The following is a 17,061-nucleotide window of genomic DNA, read 5'->3' as shown; positions in this document are numbered from 1 at the left end:
CCCCCCCCCCATGCTGTCTTTGTAAAGCAGAGTGTAACACTGATGGCTTTTATTATCACACTGCATTTTGAAGCCCCCTGCTGCCTTAATTTCTTTCTGATTTTTCTGATGTTGCTTACTTTCTACTTCTCTGTTGTATTAAATTGCTTTTTCTCAAGAGAGATTATTTTTCCACTTGGGATGTTGTATGGTTGGTTGCTTTTTCTTTAAACTCTTCTGTGTTGCCTTTGCCCTTCTTTGCCCTTCTTGATGATGATGGTGCTCCTTGCTTAGGTGTTTACTGTTTTCTATATAAATATTGATAATACTAGACCATATACCATTATCTCTGCTTTTGTTCACAGCTTCTCTATTGCAGTGTATATTCTGGTTTTACTGCTAATGTCTTTTTTTCCCTAAAGTATCCAATAGAAGCGTGAAGCCCACTGATAGTAGTGTGGAGATGAGGCCATTGGTAATTTGTAGTTAACCAGTGCAGTTATTCCTTTCATGTAGTCCATACATATCTTCTGCTTTTGTGTACAGGAGGCTTGGTTCTGTTACCCTGAAGGAAGTAGGGGAGTTCTACTGATTTCAGTTGGGAGTTGGGTCAGGCTTTAATTATGTAACTTCCCAAAAGTTGTTTTTGCTTGAGGAATGTGATTACTTATGCATGCGTTGGGGTGGAGCAACTTAAGTTGTGTATTTTAGATGTTCTTAAAAATGTGTGCTGCTTCAGTCTTTCTTTGCTTTCTAGGATGAGCCAAGTTCAGAAATACTATTTACAGGAAAAGCTGTAACTAGGTATGTATCTTACTAGAATTGAAAATTCAGACAAGTTCCCCAAACAGTACAGGCCTTCTGTAAATAATTCCATGAGCTTTGTAGGGGTTTATGTCTCAGTGTTTCCAGAATTCAAGGCTAAATAATAATGTAATTTTAAAACATGTTTGATAACTTGGCCTAAACAAGTTGTTAACCAACTTTAAAAAAAAAATAAAATCATTAGTATATTGAAAGAGTGGTTTTAATTTTTCTAAGACATAAACTAACATTTCTGAATAGTTTCTAGCAGAAGGATCTCAGTTCAGTTACATGTTTAAGGATGGTAAATACTTTTGTCTACACTGCAGTCCTGATAGAGGGCTGTTGTTTGGCTGAAACACTTGAGCATTTTACATGTGGATTTTGGTAATAATGGGTACTTCTTGTAAATATAAAAGGTTATTTGGTGAACAATCATATTTGAATATGATTATATTCTAAAAGAGACTTTTAGTAGGGTTCTATGCTTAAATATTTTTGGCATGTTGAATAAATCTTGTAATTTTGGAACATGACAAGCTTAACTAGTAAGAGACCGTACAAGGGGAGAAAATTGTGATTTTAGAAGCATAATTTAGATGAAAATAAAATGTTTTTAATACATTACAATTTTTGTTGAATGCTTTCTTTGTAGTATTGGATTGTTTACTAGTAATGAGTTGCATAAAGGAAGAATGCCTTTTTTTATTGACTCAGGGGAAGAGTTGGTGAATAGGAGGAGAATCACTGACCTAACACCTTTCATGCAATTCAGAGACTGGGAAAAAAAAAAAAAAGCTGGAATTATTTTTTTAAAGGAACTTAAACACTGGCCACCTGTGCCATTGGAACTAATCAGAGTTAGGTATCTAACTCTTTCAGAAGCTTTGATCTTGATAGTGGGTTACTGTAATGAGCAAGGCCTTCACAATGAGAAGGGGGAAACAGACCTCATGAGGAGGAAGAATTCAGAGTTCAGTCCTACCAGATAGTGTAAATATTAACTGGTAGGCTGTTTTCAAGTATTTGGAGATCATCCCTGATGTCTTGAGTTTGTAGTTAGTGAAGAAATGGCCAAGGGAAACTGCTGCTGTAAACAGAATGAGGAAGGAGGTAACTACTTCTTAAAATTGCCTTGTTGTTTATGTTAATGTGTAAAGAATAAAAACATATGCCTGTACTGGTGAAAAATGTGAACTAATCCTGAAGAACAAGACCTGCTACTTTGAATGAAGCTCTAAGCAGCATTTAGACAACTAAAGCTTCAGGTCTGCTGTTCCTAGATGATATGGTTGTCCTCTACTAGTCATCTTGTGCAATAAAATGCGTTTATGTAATATAGAGAAGCCTGTAAAATTGCATTTTTCATGGCAGTTTGCTATTTGATAGCTTTTGTAGCTTTCATCTGAAGCTAACTTTTCTTAATCTTCCACATGGGTCATAGTGTGAATTTAGAGATTCTGTCTCATTTCAAGACAAATTACATAGTCAAAATTAAACGATTGCTTCAGTGTTTTAATTCTTCTGAGCTCTAAATTGTTTAATCCTATTTATATTTTGCTTTTGTAATTCCTTAGTACTCTTTGTTTTATCTCTATTACCAATCTGTTTATTGACGTATAGCCCACTTCCCTCCTGCAGTGACATGTCTGGTCGTCCATCAAGTCTCAGGCAGATTTTGATCCTGTAAGGGTTTGGCTGTCTTGGCAGAGCCATGCTGTGGTTACACTGCGTGTTGTCCATACGTTGCTTATGTGATCAGGAAAATCATAAATACTTGTCAATAAATTATCTTCTAGGGCTTGCTGGAGCCCTTTTCCACTCTTAGTGCCTTTTATCATGCTGCAGCTTCCCGGGGTGCCGGCTCCATATCCGTGGAGGACGCGAGGCCTTGGGCCTGTCTTGCTGTTCCAGCTTGTCGCGCTCCATGATCTGGTCTCTAGCCATGGATAGCTTGGCAGCGTGTATGTGGGAAAATGTTTCCTATTGTTCTGTGATCTGTCAGAATCCTGGGAAATTGATACACGAGTAATGCTGAGATTTGACTAAGGGAGGGAAGGGCATGGTGCTCCTTATGTGTATTTCCTCTTGAAAGGAAGAAGGAAAGGGAGACAGTGCAGTCTTCTCTCTCTCTCTGTGGGGTTTTTCTGTAGCTGTGCATCTGCAAGTGCATACTGGTTTGAACTGTATCATGTGAATTCGTTGCTATCTTGTGTGAATTAGTGTTTTCTGTCCTGTAGCAATATCCATGTAATCTCATTGCCTCCATTCTACCTCTTCTGCCTGTTTTTCCACCAAGTCTCCAAAATTTGTGCTTCTGGCCTGCGAGCATGCTACTTCAGGTCATGGCATTGTGGGCTTAATGGTTAAGTTATGGCCTGCCCCTGGGTAGGAGTCATCTGGATGAGCATGGGATTGTCCAGGAAGTGGTGATGATTTATTGGGTTGCCTTTCTGAATATGAAAATATATGGACCTCAAAAAGCTAAAGGAGTTTTTTTGGGGGTGGGGTGTGTGTGTGAGAGTGAAACTGAGATTCTGAATGACTTTATCAAGTCTTGTGATACTTGCCCAAAACCTGGTTTGTTTGCTTGTATGGTTTGGATTTAGGATGATTAGCTTTCCTGACCCCTGCAAACTGTGGATCTTTGCTTGATGACCGAGGGGCATATGCTGCTAATTTTAGAGCTCTGGGAAAGACTAAGACTGGATCATGAAAAACAAACTGCTCAGATATCCCCAGCACCTTCATTTCAGATGTCTGAGCTGCATACACAGCTGTATTTTTTAGTGAAGTGGTGGTACCTGCCCCAGCAGTCCCTGATGGCTTGGCTTCTCCCAGTTTTGTGGTTATTTACTCAGTAGACCTTGTGTCAATACCATCTTGATGCTTGTTGCCTGATGTAGTCGGTGATCTAAGAGCTGCAATTAAAGTTTTTGTGGGCAACACATCGCTCTTCAGGTTTATGTATTTTGCAGATGCCTCTAGTAGGAGTAGTGGGGAGCCATGCTGAGCGTTGTAGCAAAACTGACCATCTTTGTTTCACCTTACTGCTGCTGGGGGTAACACTGCAGTAATACAGTCATTTAAGCTATTACACCTGCAGAATCCTGGGGCAGTCACTGTCATCTGTGCTGTATCAGTGGCAATTGAGAGGATGAGGTGATCTAGGAAAACTGATTTGCTGGCAGTTGTGTCTGACCATGTCTTTAAAATGTGACAAAGTGTCTGAGAGATTCAGTAAAGAGGAAGAACTGCTTCATACTTGTTTGAAGTTTTTTTTCTATTATGTTCCTAAGCAAACTTCTTGTTCAATTTTCCTGTCCTTCTTCACAATTGGTGTTCATAATTCTTTTTTTTTTTTTAGTACCTCAGCATGGATAAGATGCATTTTTCGGTTTATAAAATGTTCTGTGACACCTAAAGACCATGTGCCTAGATAGGACCCTGTTTGGTTGTCCCGTATAGGATATATCTATATGATGCATAGCAGAGACATGCTAGAAGTCTGACTGATAACCAGTGTGTAAAGAAAATAAATTCATAGCAAAAAAAAAAAAATCCACATTCTTTATATCAGTGCTTTATATGGAGGAACTTGCTGGTATTCTCAAGTTGAAATCTGTGAGGAATACTCTCAGACTGTCGAGTAAAATAACTAATAAATTGCCACTAGAAAGTGAAATTCACCAATATCTCTGAAGGAACTCAAAATTGTTCAACTTGTAAATATGATGTCACTATCTTAACACTTCATGTACAACAAGAGTAGGTGTTAGCTTGTATAATACCATTTTTTTAAAAGGGCTCCAGGAGAGGACCCAGGAACTGCATGGTTCTTGACAAGCTCTTAGTAAATGAATAAAGGTCATCTGGATTATAAAATTTTTGGATTTTTCAGAAATTTTGACAGAGCCTCTAACCAAAGGTTTTTATTGCATTATAGCGCAGTTTTTCAAGGAACATCTTAACAGTGAATTAATAATGAGCTAAGGAAGAAACAAAAGTGCCCAGACAATGATAGAAAGTCTGTCTGCTTTTGTAATAGGAAGTGGTTATTGAGAGGCACTCTGCAATTGCTATTAAGTATGTTGTTCATAAAGCGATCTGGGGGAGTGAATAGTGAGGTGACAGTTTCATTCTAAAGCTGTGGCAGGATTTTGTGACAGTAAAGGAGTATGTAATAAGATGGTAAAATGAATTAATTGTCAATAAATGCAAAGCAATGCCTGTGCTGAAAAGAAATTACTGCAAAGATGATTACACAGTAAAAGTTTCTAAATAAGTTGTCACTCAAGCCAGAGGTCTTAGAGCTGTCTGTAGGATCTTTATAAAAAATGTTGGCTCAACAGTAGCCAAACTGCCAGGCAAAGTGAGTTTAAACATTTTTAACTTTCTAACTACAAAGAATAAAAAAATCAGTGTGAACTTATACTGTACCTGTTGCTTGAATACATTGTTTGAAGGGGAAAAAAAAAAAAAAGATATGAAGGCATTGTGCAATGGCTGCATACAGGGAGACTGGAGTAGGGCTCTACTGCCTACAAAGAGAGGTGGCTGAGGGATAGATAAAATTAAAGGCTGTAAAATCATAGATGTCAAACTCAGTTAATAGGTGATGAGGACTTCCTTTCTCGTGGTGTAAGAATTTAATTTAGTATCCCTTACTTGATCAGACAGCAGGTTTAAATTCCATTTAAAACTATCTTTTGCTTTATAGTTAAACTGTGCAAATTATTACTGTGAGTGTGAACAGGGAAAAGGTTGTATGCTTTCAGAAAGTGGGGTTAATCTGTTCTGGAATGTTTCTGAATTTAAGTGTTCTCACGTCCAGAGTTTCTTCACATCTGCAATAGCTACTGCTTACACTTGCTTGAAATGTCTGAAACTTAAAAATGCAATGAGATTTCCAGTGTATTAGCATGCAGAACAATCTTAAGGTCAATGAAGGCAGAAATCAGATACCTGATGTAAGAATTTCTTGATATTAGGAGAACACTTTATTGTGGAGGGGAAGAAAAGCCAACCTGGTACATTGCATGGGAGTTACTAAGCATTGAAATGGTAGAAGAGTGTGCAAAAGAAGGAAGCTTAAGCCCCAAGGCATAAACATGTGAAGTGATTTGTGAGAATATTTTGTATAGATGGGTACAAAATGTATTTTATGGGAAGAATTCAAAGGTATATTTGTTAAAAGGCTAAATGGTTTAATGTTTTCTTAAAAGAGTGTGGAGTTGCAACACAAGGACAGAAGTTCTGAATGTTGGAAAATAAATCATGGCATTGTCTTTTGCCCTTCACATAGTCCTCCATCAGAGCAGTTCTGCATTGTTTTATCCTTATCAGGCAGGAAGTGTGTGTGAGATACAGTTGTTCTCAAAAAGTAGTTCAGATTGGACTGTCTGTAGTTAGTGTGTTACACAGATGAAAATAGGAGGTAGCCTTATAATTTGGCTATCCTCTGAAGATGAGTCTTACTTTTTAATTCTTTGCTTTGCAATATGCTGCTTTGTGCTTGCTTTCCTGTGGTTGTGATGTGAGGGGGGGAAAAAAAAAATCTTTACAGTGTGGCTTGCTGATTGTTTATGCAAGGGCACTTGTAAATATAGACTATTCATTTTGTTCAGTGGCTGGATGGTGTTCGGATGAAATCATGTTAGATCTTCACTGTTTGTCTCCATTTTACCTGCCTTCTCAGTGAGGTAGGAAGTTATGCCTAAAGACTGGTGAAGAATGCAAAATAAATGTTCATAAAAAGCTGCACTTCGGACGTATGGGGACATTGTTCAGTGCTGGTTTCCCACTGACTAAAACTATTTAGGCAATCTGTCCTTTTACTTTCTGATGTCCAGGGCTAAATATAATGTGCTGAAGCCCTCTGTGGGCATACCTGCAGAATGTTTTGGTCCCATGCGATTGTGCAGGTCACAGGCTGTGAAGGTGTCAGAGTTCAGTGGTTTATAAACCCTTTGAATATAGAGTGGGAGCAAAAGGGCTTGTGATATCAAAGCAAGCTGCTGCCAAACTTCAGTTTGTTTGTGGACTATGTATAGGTGTTTCAGAAAGTTTCCAAATAAATATTTCTTAAAAATAAAAAAGTCTGTCATGGTTTCATCTTGTGATAGCCACTACCTGTTTTCTCAGGAACAGTGAAGCTTTAGATCAGCTTAACAAGGGTGCAGAGCCATGGTGTAAGTGTGGTTTGTGCTGGAGGGAACACTTCACCTCTTTCCCACTCCCATCTCAGGTGTCCCAGAGCTGTGTGTCCTTGCTGCCGCCTTTGTGTCTGCACAAGCCAGACTGATGTGTCTGAAGAGAACGCCTCCTGTGAGGAAAGCAGCTAGCTGGTTTTCAGAGGTACAGGTTGCCTCATGTGGTACCCTGCCCTGGGAATGCCGGTGTCAGCACGACAGAAGGACTGGAGCACCTCTTCCACCATGAGCCTGCACATGGGTGATCGCAGTAATTATGAAATGATTGCTAATAGATTGCAGAGGAATATTCCTGCAGTAGTGCCACCTGTGTGCTGGGCTGCACCCAGAGCAGGGTGGGCAGCAGGTCTGGGGGGGGGGGATTCTCCTCCTCTGGGAGACCCCCCTGCAGGGCTGGGTCCAGCTCTGGGGGCACCAACAGCAGAAGGACACGGACCTGCTCGAGTGGGGCCAGAGGAGGCCATGGAGATGCTGGGGGGGGCTGGAGCCCCCCTATGAGGACAGGCTGAGAGAGTTGGGGGGTTCAGCAGGAGAAGAGAAGGCTCTGAGGAGACCTTAGAGCGGCCCCCCAGGGCTGAAAGGGGCTGCAGGAAGGGGGGGAGGGACTTGTCATCATGGGGGAGGGATAAGATGAGGGGTAACGGGGTTAAACTGACAGAGGGGAGATAAAGATTAGATGTAAGGAGGAAATACCCAGTGAGGGGGGTGAGGCCCTGGCACAGGCTGCCCAGAGAAGCTGTGGCTGCCCCCTCCCTGGCAGGGTTCAAGGCCAGGTTGGACGGGGCTTTGGGCAACCTGGGCTGGTGGAAGGTGGCTGTGCCCAGGGCAGGGGGTGGCACTGCATGGGCTTTAAGGTCCCTTCCAACCCAAACTATTCTAGGAATTTTTTTTAACTTCTCAGTTTTCCATCAAGAGCATGTCTTATCAAAATCAATTTAGAACCATGTGATATGTGTGTGCAGTAGATGAGTCCGGGTTAAAAATTAAGGACTTTAAGCAGACTCTTTCCACCCAGGAAAGAGATTTTGAGGTTTATGATACTGTTATGTGAAAAACACAAGCTGAGCACCTTGTGGCATTCAGAACTCTGAACTGAGTGTTACAATTACTGGGAAAATAATAGGGAGGAAAATCATAGGGAGCAAAACACAAGACGTTTTATAAATAAATCAATGGCACATCTACCTCTTAGATGCTGCGTTGCAGCGTTTTGCTTCTCTCCCCCTTCAGAAAGGACGTGGGAGAGTTGTAAAATGTGCAGGCAAGGCAACAAAGGTAATCAGCTGTGGAAGGGCTTCAGTGTGAGGCTGCATTTTTCAGACTGGGGAGGATGAGGGAGAGATAACAGTGGAAGAGTGTCGAATAATTGGGAGTACCAGTGGGCGGAAGCAGTTGTAAATGCAGAACAAAAGCAGTAGCTGGGTCTCCGTGTGTTGTGCTGCGAAGCTCTGGAATGTGTCCTGCAGAATGTTGTTGATTTTAGAAGTTTACCTGGGGTCCAAATAAAACCAGAGTGGTTTTTATTTCTGGCTGTGGAAAAGTTCTTGGGCTACAAATTCTTGAAGACTGCAAACAAATCCCGAGGAAGTATTGCTACGTGTTTGTTCTGTTCTTACACTCTTCTCTAGGCATCTGTCAGCGGGTTCTGAACGGGGTGGAGCTTTAATCAGAGAGGGTATGGCCATTTCTGCTCTGCTTTCTGCCTTTGGCTGCTCATTTAGGACAGTGAAGGGTTGGTAGATCGTATTTTCATCTAAATTACTAGGTTAAGTTGAAGACTACTATGGAAATGAGGGATTAAATTGAATGAATGAAGAATAGCTTTTATAGGAGATCAAGACCACTTCCAATGTGACAGATTCAGGATAGAAACATGAACTTAAGCAGATGTTGTTATAAGGATTTATAGAATTTGGGAGAAGGTTGTATCCTGCCTTACTGCAGACAAGTCTTGTGCCTTAGGTTTTATCCAGTTTCAGCTCTGAAGGAGGGGTCTAAGGATAGGCCTATGCAAACAAGTTTTTGGGATATGTAGTAGTGTGTAATTAGCAGCAAGTTAATGAGTCTCCGGTAACAGCACACAGTTAGTGTGGTTTTCCCTTTTCAGTAAGAATAAATTATCACAGAGTAAAGCAATACAACCAAACAACAGCTAGGAAACAGCTAGTACGTGTTATATTGGAATTCTAGCTTGCAATAATTAACTCTTAACCTGTTACCTTAATTTTACATGCCATTTAAATCTATGGTTTTAGTTGTTTTTCCCCTTTTTTAAATAGTTTTTTAACTTGCTCATTCTGAAATTTCCCAAGCAAGCTATTTATCAGAGGCTTTTTGCAGGATTTTAGAAAAGTGTTTTGTTCTCTTAGGGTAGGAAAGTATTTTATTCTGTGTAGATAGGAGGAATGCGGCAGGAAATACATAGAATTAAATGACCTTTTATTTGCAAAGCTTTGAAACCTTGATGCTTCTGGCTGACTTAGTGTATGAGTGCTGGGGAGTTGTCCTTTTATTTTGAGGATGTGTATTTTGTCGTACTGGTGAAAATAGTCTTCCAATTTCCAAAAGTGATTTGTGTGGGATCCTTTGAGACTTGCCCTTCAACATCTGAAATCTCCAGAGACTGTACAGACGGTGCATCTCGATGTACTACTCCTAGTGCTCTGCAGGGTTTTCACCCTCTGTTGTGATCCTGCCGTCTTAACTTGCTACTGAAAGATCACCGTTCTGCTGCTGTTGTTTGTGCTGGTCTGTGTTACAGGTTTAAAGACTCCGTGTAACTAAAGCCTTCCCTGTGTGCCTGTAGATATGATGCTGTTGTGGGGAAGATCTTTTCAGTGTAGGAACATCACAGGCTACATTAAAAGAACATGAATGGCACATTCAAAAGCCTGATTTATTGCACATTCAGATACTGCTCTGGAGACGGATTTCTTACTTCCCCTTGACCATTTCTGTGATCCTTGTTAGTGCGGCGTCTGGATACACAGGAAACATTAATTTATTCATATCACAGTAATGTGAGAAAGTGTTATAAATTCACACGGAGGGGTGAGGCAAGATGAAGGATGAACGTGTCTAATAATCTTGATCCTACACATGTCAGCATTTTGGGGCAGAATTTCTTAATGCAGGAGGAACGTCTTCTCTTCCGTTTTCAAAATTGAATGCTCTGTGTCTCTGTAAATCCAAGTGTTATAGGTATGAAGATGGGGAACTGGAATATGAGCGGTCTGCATGGTTTGACTGAAGGGACTTGGTGTTATGTGTGAATCCTGTAGAAGACCAGATCTGTAATCCAGACCTACAGAGCTGCATTCAGCTCTCTTACTGTGAGGCCAGCTTTGCTCGCTGTACGTGCAGCTCCGCTTTTCTGCAGCGGACTAGTGCCCTGCTCACTCTGTACACTGCCCAGCCTGTCAGTTCTGTGGTGTCATGCAAGCCAGTTAGTGCAGCATCAGGATGCACATCTTTTCCTGATATGACAGGGCTTAAAATGATGACACACCATTCTGGGAGGACAGAGACCCAGACGAAATCTGTAGCAGACTGCCATGGCAACTTTTCACAAGTTGATGTGACATTATCTGTTAACAGAATGGCTCAGTTATATTCGCAGTCTAGCGTGGATGAAAGATGACTGTGGAGATGCTTGCACAGACTGATCTCCTAGAAAATCAAAAGTCAGTTTTGGTGAGCATGAACGTAAAAATTCAACTGTTAAACATCATTCTAAAGTTTGGCTTTTGTTTGAGAGCCTTTTACCTCTTGAGGGATATTCAGAAGACTAAATTGCTCCCTAGGTCAGATGTCTCCATCAGTATTCTGTCTGGTGAAGTGAAACTACTTGGAGTACGTGTAGGATACACCTCTCTTGCACACTCTTTTCATACGAGCGCCACCAGACCGTAATGTGACAGGCTTGTTTGAGAAAGGATTATTCTGTTTGGGGTGTAATAAAAGGATGAGGTCAGCTTGATTTATTTTTTAAAAGAAGATTCTCTGAAATATCCACCCAGCTAGGATTGCTCTTCCATGTGCTTTTTCTGCTGACTTCCACACCTCTAAGGAAGCATGTATGACATAAATTTGCAGGATTTTTGAAGCATGGTTATCTGAAAAGCCTAGTATAAAATCTTGTGCAAGTTATTAAACAGTGTTGCTTTTTGTAAAGAGTTTCTGTCTGAGTTGCCATGATTTTGGGATCAAATCTCTTTGGAGCTTTTCTTGGGAGAGGCAGATGAAGTGAATATGAAAGCATACCTGCAGAGTGCCATTTCTGCCCGTTTCAGGTGGGGAGTCACGTTATGTTCACCTGACAGCTAACTCAAAGCATAGCAGTTTCTGTTTCTAATGTTCTGGAAAAGCAAATGTGAGGCACAATTAATTCCTCTGGTGTTCAAGTTTGCTTTTAACCATGCTACTGAAGGAGTCTGCTTTTTTTTTAATTGTACTTACGTAACTGTAGGGTAAGAAAGGAAGGAAAAAAAAAAAAGCGCAAGTATGAGATCATTATGAAGCCTTTGGGTCCAGCACAAGGTTTACAGCTCTCTTTTTCTCCCAGAGGATGCCAGCCCCCATCAGACTGCGGGAGTTGATCCGGACCATCCGGACAGCAAGAACTCAGGCAGAAGAGCGTGAGATGATCCAAAAGGAATGTGCTGCTATCCGGTCATCCTTCCGAGAGGAAGATAACACGTACCGATGCAGAAACGTGGCAAAGCTGCTGTATATGCACATGCTGGGATACCCTGCACATTTTGGACAGGTAGGTCAGAGTTGGGTACTTGCTGTGCTATGTGCATATGTCAGTCTGCTCTGTCTTCCGGGCACACTGGCCTATTGGGAGCATTCCTAGCTGCACTTCTGCTGTCTGCTCTTTGGGACCTTTGGAGGTACGTCTTCACATATGTTCTCAACCTACATTAGTTAGTCTTGACTTTGTTAGTGAGATCTGCTGTTTGGAGACTTACCTATTTTGTTATGAAATTTAGGGTTGGTCTGCTTTTGCCAGACTCTCTGCTCCTTGCTACCCAGGTTTCTGCAGAGCAGTAGTTCTCACACCACAGTCCAGTACATAAGGCTATTTCTACATGGGCTCAAAACAGCACATTGGAGTTCTGTCTCTGATGGGAAGTACCAGATGCTTCAAAGGAGGCTCTATACCCTTTTCCTTCTAAAGCAATCTATTCTAGGCACATAAGAGTTGGTCTGTTCCCAGCAATAAGAAATACATGCTCCTTATCTCCATCTTAGTGAAGTGACTTGGAGAATGCTGGTACAAGTTTTCTGTCTCTTGGCTTATTTTTGATGCAGGTAGATTGTGGAAAAGGGAGACGGGAAGATGGGATTTCTTGATCTACAAGATGTTTTTCACGTTGAGCTTTGCTTAGTCTTTGGGGCATAGTCTGTTTTGCTTAGAAGTCAGTAAGTGTCTTGTTAGTAGTTATAAAAAAAAATAATTAAATATTTCCATAAAGCTAAATAAAAAGTCAGTCAAATTGTTGGATCCCTTAAAGTAGCTTCATGTCTTGGGAGTCTGTCCATTCATGATTGGATTTACCAGTCTTGACATATCTCACTAAAACAGTAAACTCAAACCACTGAAATAAAATTCCAAATAGTCTTAGTGTTAGGGAGTGAGTCTGGGCTGTGTTACTGTATATAAAGTGCATTATCTTACTTCTACATCACTGGATTCCTCTCTCAGGATAACAAGTTGTTGCATAAGAGCAAGTGAATTTATGTATTACCCTGTTCTTAACACTTAATGTAGCCAGGCTCCCTGGTCCAAGCGAGAAACTTCCTGTCACAAAAATTAAGGCTAAGTATCTAAGAGCTGCAAGAAGAATAAGTGTTACAGATGACTGTCATCTAGCATTTGTACATTTGGCTTATTTTAGGAACATGTTAAAATTTTATTTGGATTATTTTATCGTGTTACTCAAGTATTTAATCCCATATATGGAAGATTAGACCATTTCATTTTCTGCTTTGATCAGTAATGCATCTTCAGTAAATTGCATCTTCATTCTCAGTGGAAGAAGGATAAAACAGATTATTCAATATCTGTTATTGCTGGAGTTGCTATGTCTCAGAGGCATCTGTGCTGAGTCTCTTGGGAACAGAGTACTTCATTCCATGGCTTTGGTTGTCATGTGGTTTATCAGCTGCACTTTCAGAGGGCATAGGGCCCAAGGCTGAGAGGGGATTTTAACAAGTATTATCCAAGTGAGTAAGTTGCAGACCTTTGTATGTCCTTAATGCTTATAACTGGAAGGAATCTTTCAAAGGGCTAATGTTGTGTAGGTAGAGCATAGTCTGTGTGAGGTGGGGACCTGTTGAAGACATGTGTTGTTCCAGCACTGGAGTCTTGTAGATAGACAGTCCAGCATTGTAGGCAGGAAGTTTGAGTGTGATAGGGTAAATATGCAGGAAATCTTGGTGAAAAACAGAAGAGGGCCACAGGCTGTGAGATGGTTGCTCTGTAAGATGTAAGCACACATCTGACTTCAGCTAACAGTGTGCATGGGGTAATCAACAATGAAAGAGAACTTAGAGAAAGTTGAGTAGTAGTGAATGGTTGATCGACTTCTTTCAAAGCCAGGGATCCTCAGCTTTGACCCAGCATGAGCACCCTATTTAGCCAGTGCATGCTGAGAGGCACTGGATGGCAAGCTGGTTCTTGAGTGTGTGCAAAGGCCATTTGTGCAAGTTTAGAAGTCGTCAGGCAGCCTGGGCAAAGAATTTTATTATTATTATTGTCATTATTTCTACTTGCAAAAATTTCTACTTTCAGTTGGAAGAGTCACTATGTCAGTAAAAACTTGGGTAAGTTGTAGCCTGGCTCTATGCCTGTATCATATCTGGCTTTACTGATGTATCTGTTACAGTACTGATGTAGCAGATTTTAATTGTTCCTTTGAGTGAAATGGATATGATGGTATCAAGATTTCTTCCACTAATTAGACCTAGTAAGAGCTTCAGCTGATCATGTTTCTCAGCGTTACTGTGCATGAAGCTGGTTTGCATGTATTTGTATACAAGTGAAACAAGAACTCATCAGCCTTTCACGGCATAAATTTCAATAATATCTTTCAAATTCAAAAGTACCAGAAATATATCTTACACTGTCTGTTGCAGTCATTAGTTTCCTTCTGCTTTTTCTTAGTTTGCCTTCTGCCTTTCTTGGCTCTTACACTGTACCTTAGATATCAATTCTACATTGCATTTTTACAGAGGGTTGTATAAGAAAGTATCTCATAAGCCTGGGGAATAAAGTTGGTTCAGAGGTGCATTATTCTCTTACAGAAAGCACTGGGAAGATAAGAGGTTGCTATCTAGTGTTCTGTACCTTATCCCTAGTTGATCTTGCCCATTTGTGCAAGTTCAGTTATCCTTGTGGATGACTGATCTTACTGTTCAGAGGTGTTTCTTTATTCTAGATTTTCAGCCCTTTAAACCTAGCAAACTGAACTCACTTTCTTTCAAGATTTTTCTTACCTGCACTAGCTGGGTGTTCACATGTGGCAGCTCCGTGCAGAGTGTTCTGACACCATGCAGTTGTGAGAACTTGGCAGTGCCTAGGCCGTAGCACTACAACCTTCCTTTTCCTGTCGGTATCCTGTACAACTTCACCCTCCTGATGTGTGTGTGTGCTTCTTGCATCTCACCTGTGTCTGTTGCCCTGTTTAAGCTTCCCTGTAGCTAGGGACCATGAAAAACTTTTCATGACATCCCGTATTTTTGCCTGTGCATGACCCCTTTACTTTCTTTAAAATGGATCTGTTGCAAGCTTTGTCTGACCCCTCCTCAAACCTCTTGTGTATACTTACTTGCTGCCCCAGCTGATTTGTAAAACAGACTTAAGGGATGTGTTTGTGAGGGATAGGTCTCTTACCTGTTTTGAGAAGCCATTTCTGCTACTTCCTGTCTGGAAAGTAGATATTGATTATACTTGATTAGTTATCTGTTAAGGGAGAAATATTTTAGTGCATAGTAATCTCAGAATATCTCTGCAGTTGATGTATTTTTTTGAAATAAGAAAGTGTCAAGTTCAAAACTGGGTTATCAGTTAAATTCTTAATCATTGTATGCAAGGGGCAGCTGTGCATGTTATCTTAGGGATCTCCTTTATGCTACTGAACACAGTTGGCATTTCTGCATGGTGAAAGGGAAGCTTGTACTGGCTACAATGCTGATGATTATAGTCAAACTTGAGGTGTTCAAATAGAGATTACAGAGCAGGTCAAAAACTTAGCTGTCTCTGTGTCTAAGGCTTACCTAGGTAGCAAGTTAGTTACAGACCATAATAAATGAAAACTGGTTTTGACAATTAACTTACAGAGCACACATCTGTTGTGGTAGGTAGATGGACCCTTTTAAGCCTGGTTCAGAAGTTTCCAGTGCGTTTCAAACATGACACATGATCTAGATTTCCAGATCTTTACTATTTTGTTTCTAATGATGGATCTCTTGTCTCTATAAATGTTATATTTTACTTTTGTGACATAAACCCACGTATCTGGTGTATCTGAGGTCATGGGAGGCTGATGGTGTCTGGCTACTTCAAGATGCAGGAGGTGCTAATAATTTTCCTGCTGGCTTGCTGGGAGCTTTGGGCAGGTCATTTAACCTTTCTTTGTTTTCCACATCACCAAAATGGGAATAAAATATACTTTAAAAAAAATACATTCTGAGAGATCTAGATGACTAAACATCAAAATTCAAACTGTTTCTCCTCTAGCTAAGAAGTAGTTTAAGCTAATTCTGTCTTATTTTTTTCTTCTTTTTTTTTCCTTTTTTTTTTCCAGTTGGAGTGCCTCAAGCTCATTGCCTCTCAGAAATTCACAGACAAGCGCATTGGGTATTTAGGTGCCATGTTGCTGCTGGATGAGAGACAGGATGTCCATCTTCTTATGACCAATTGCATCAAGAAGTAAGGGTTCCACCTCTCTCTCCATCAACACATGTTTTGAGGTTTCAGGATCTGAAAGTACACTCCTGACAGTGATATTTTGAGTACTTCATTTTTTTCTCTTGCATTAGAAAACTGGTATTTTCAATTTGTTGTATGCTGTTGACCAAACAAGACTGTTCTGGTACTGTACTGTATGGGATGATCCTGTTTAGCTTCCTTAGATGGAAGAGAATATAAAATTGGGTTGGTCCTGAGCAGGTGTATGTGGCAAACAACACTTCATGTAACTACAGTTACAGAATGGTAGTAAGTGTTTCTGGAGGTCATGTTAAGATAAATAAAATTGGGAAGATGAAATGACCACAGTAAACTGCTCAGCCAGTGCAGAAGACCTCTAATTGTTGTAAAGAGCTGTCTTCCCTTTCTGTAAATTATTTCTCTTCCAGCTTGCAGTAGGAAAGAGCCAGGCAAGCAGTAATGCAGCATCAGTAAAGGTCCATGCACCTTTCAAATACAATATAATCAGGATGTTTTTATAACACTGTTAAAACTTTGTGGGCTGGACTGGCCATCATATGTCATAAAGTCATATATATTGCTGCAGCCACATTGTCCTGTGTTTGTTTACTTGACTTCTGTTGACGAGCTCTGAAGGGTCGCCTGACTTCAAGGATCAAGGCTGTGTATCCATCTTTATTTTTAAGGTTGGCCTGATGGTCCTGATGAATGGTTCTCCTTGGAAGCAAGGCAGCAACTTGGGATGTGCTGTCTGCTTGACATGTTGCAAAATTGCACAAGAGGGGATAGGAAATAATCTTTTTACTTTTTTTCTCTCAGAAAAATGCTGTTAAACTGGGACTGGCTTACATTATAGTTTAGTAGATGATGATTGGTGTATTTCCAATAATGCTCCTTTTCAAGATGGATGGGAGCAGGAGTGGAACAACTGCATTCTAATTTATTTACCCAGAGGCCTGCTTGGTTCTGTGTGGTGTGTCTGTTTTTTACTATTATTTACTTTCAGAACATAAACTTCCCAGATGTTAGCAAATAAAGTACTGATTGTCTGTTAGACTGTGGCCTCAAAGTGCTTGGAAAGAAGCTGGACAGAACTGCGGGCCTGAGGGTCTGCTAACTTGGGACCTA

The 17,061-nt window shown here is 40.5% G+C and overlaps 1 protein-coding gene across 3 annotated transcripts in view; it reads left to right on the top strand.

Annotated features, from left to right (window-relative positions):
- The first annotated feature begins 610 nt into the window (after nucleotides 1-610).
- AP1G1 (adaptor related protein complex 1 subunit gamma 1) overlaps nucleotides 611-17,061 on the top strand; it is a 46,296-nt gene continuing 29,845 nt past the window's right edge. Inside the window, exons 1-3 of one of the 3 annotated variants that reach the window (XM_026857090.1) lie at nucleotides 611-783; nucleotides 11,560-11,763; nucleotides 15,809-15,933. In XM_026857090.1, the coding sequence (XP_026712891.1) occupies nucleotides 11,563-11,763; nucleotides 15,809-15,933 (326 nt within the window). In that variant the 5' untranslated portion in view covers nucleotides 611-783; nucleotides 11,560-11,562. The remainder of the gene's footprint in view (nucleotides 784-11,559; nucleotides 11,764-15,808; nucleotides 15,934-17,061) is intronic. The other 2 variants (XM_026857088.1, XM_026857087.1) reach the window with 2 other exon arrangements.

The sequence above is a fragment of the Athene cunicularia genome (assembly GCF_003259725.1).
Source record: "Athene cunicularia isolate RWA chromosome 11 unlocalized genomic scaffold, athCun1 chr11_part2, whole genome shotgun sequence".
Classification (NCBI taxonomy): domain Eukaryota; kingdom Metazoa; phylum Chordata; class Aves; order Strigiformes; family Strigidae; genus Athene; species Athene cunicularia.
The sequence above is the reverse complement of the archived record's forward strand: the minus strand, read 5'-3'. Positions and strand labels throughout refer to the sequence as shown.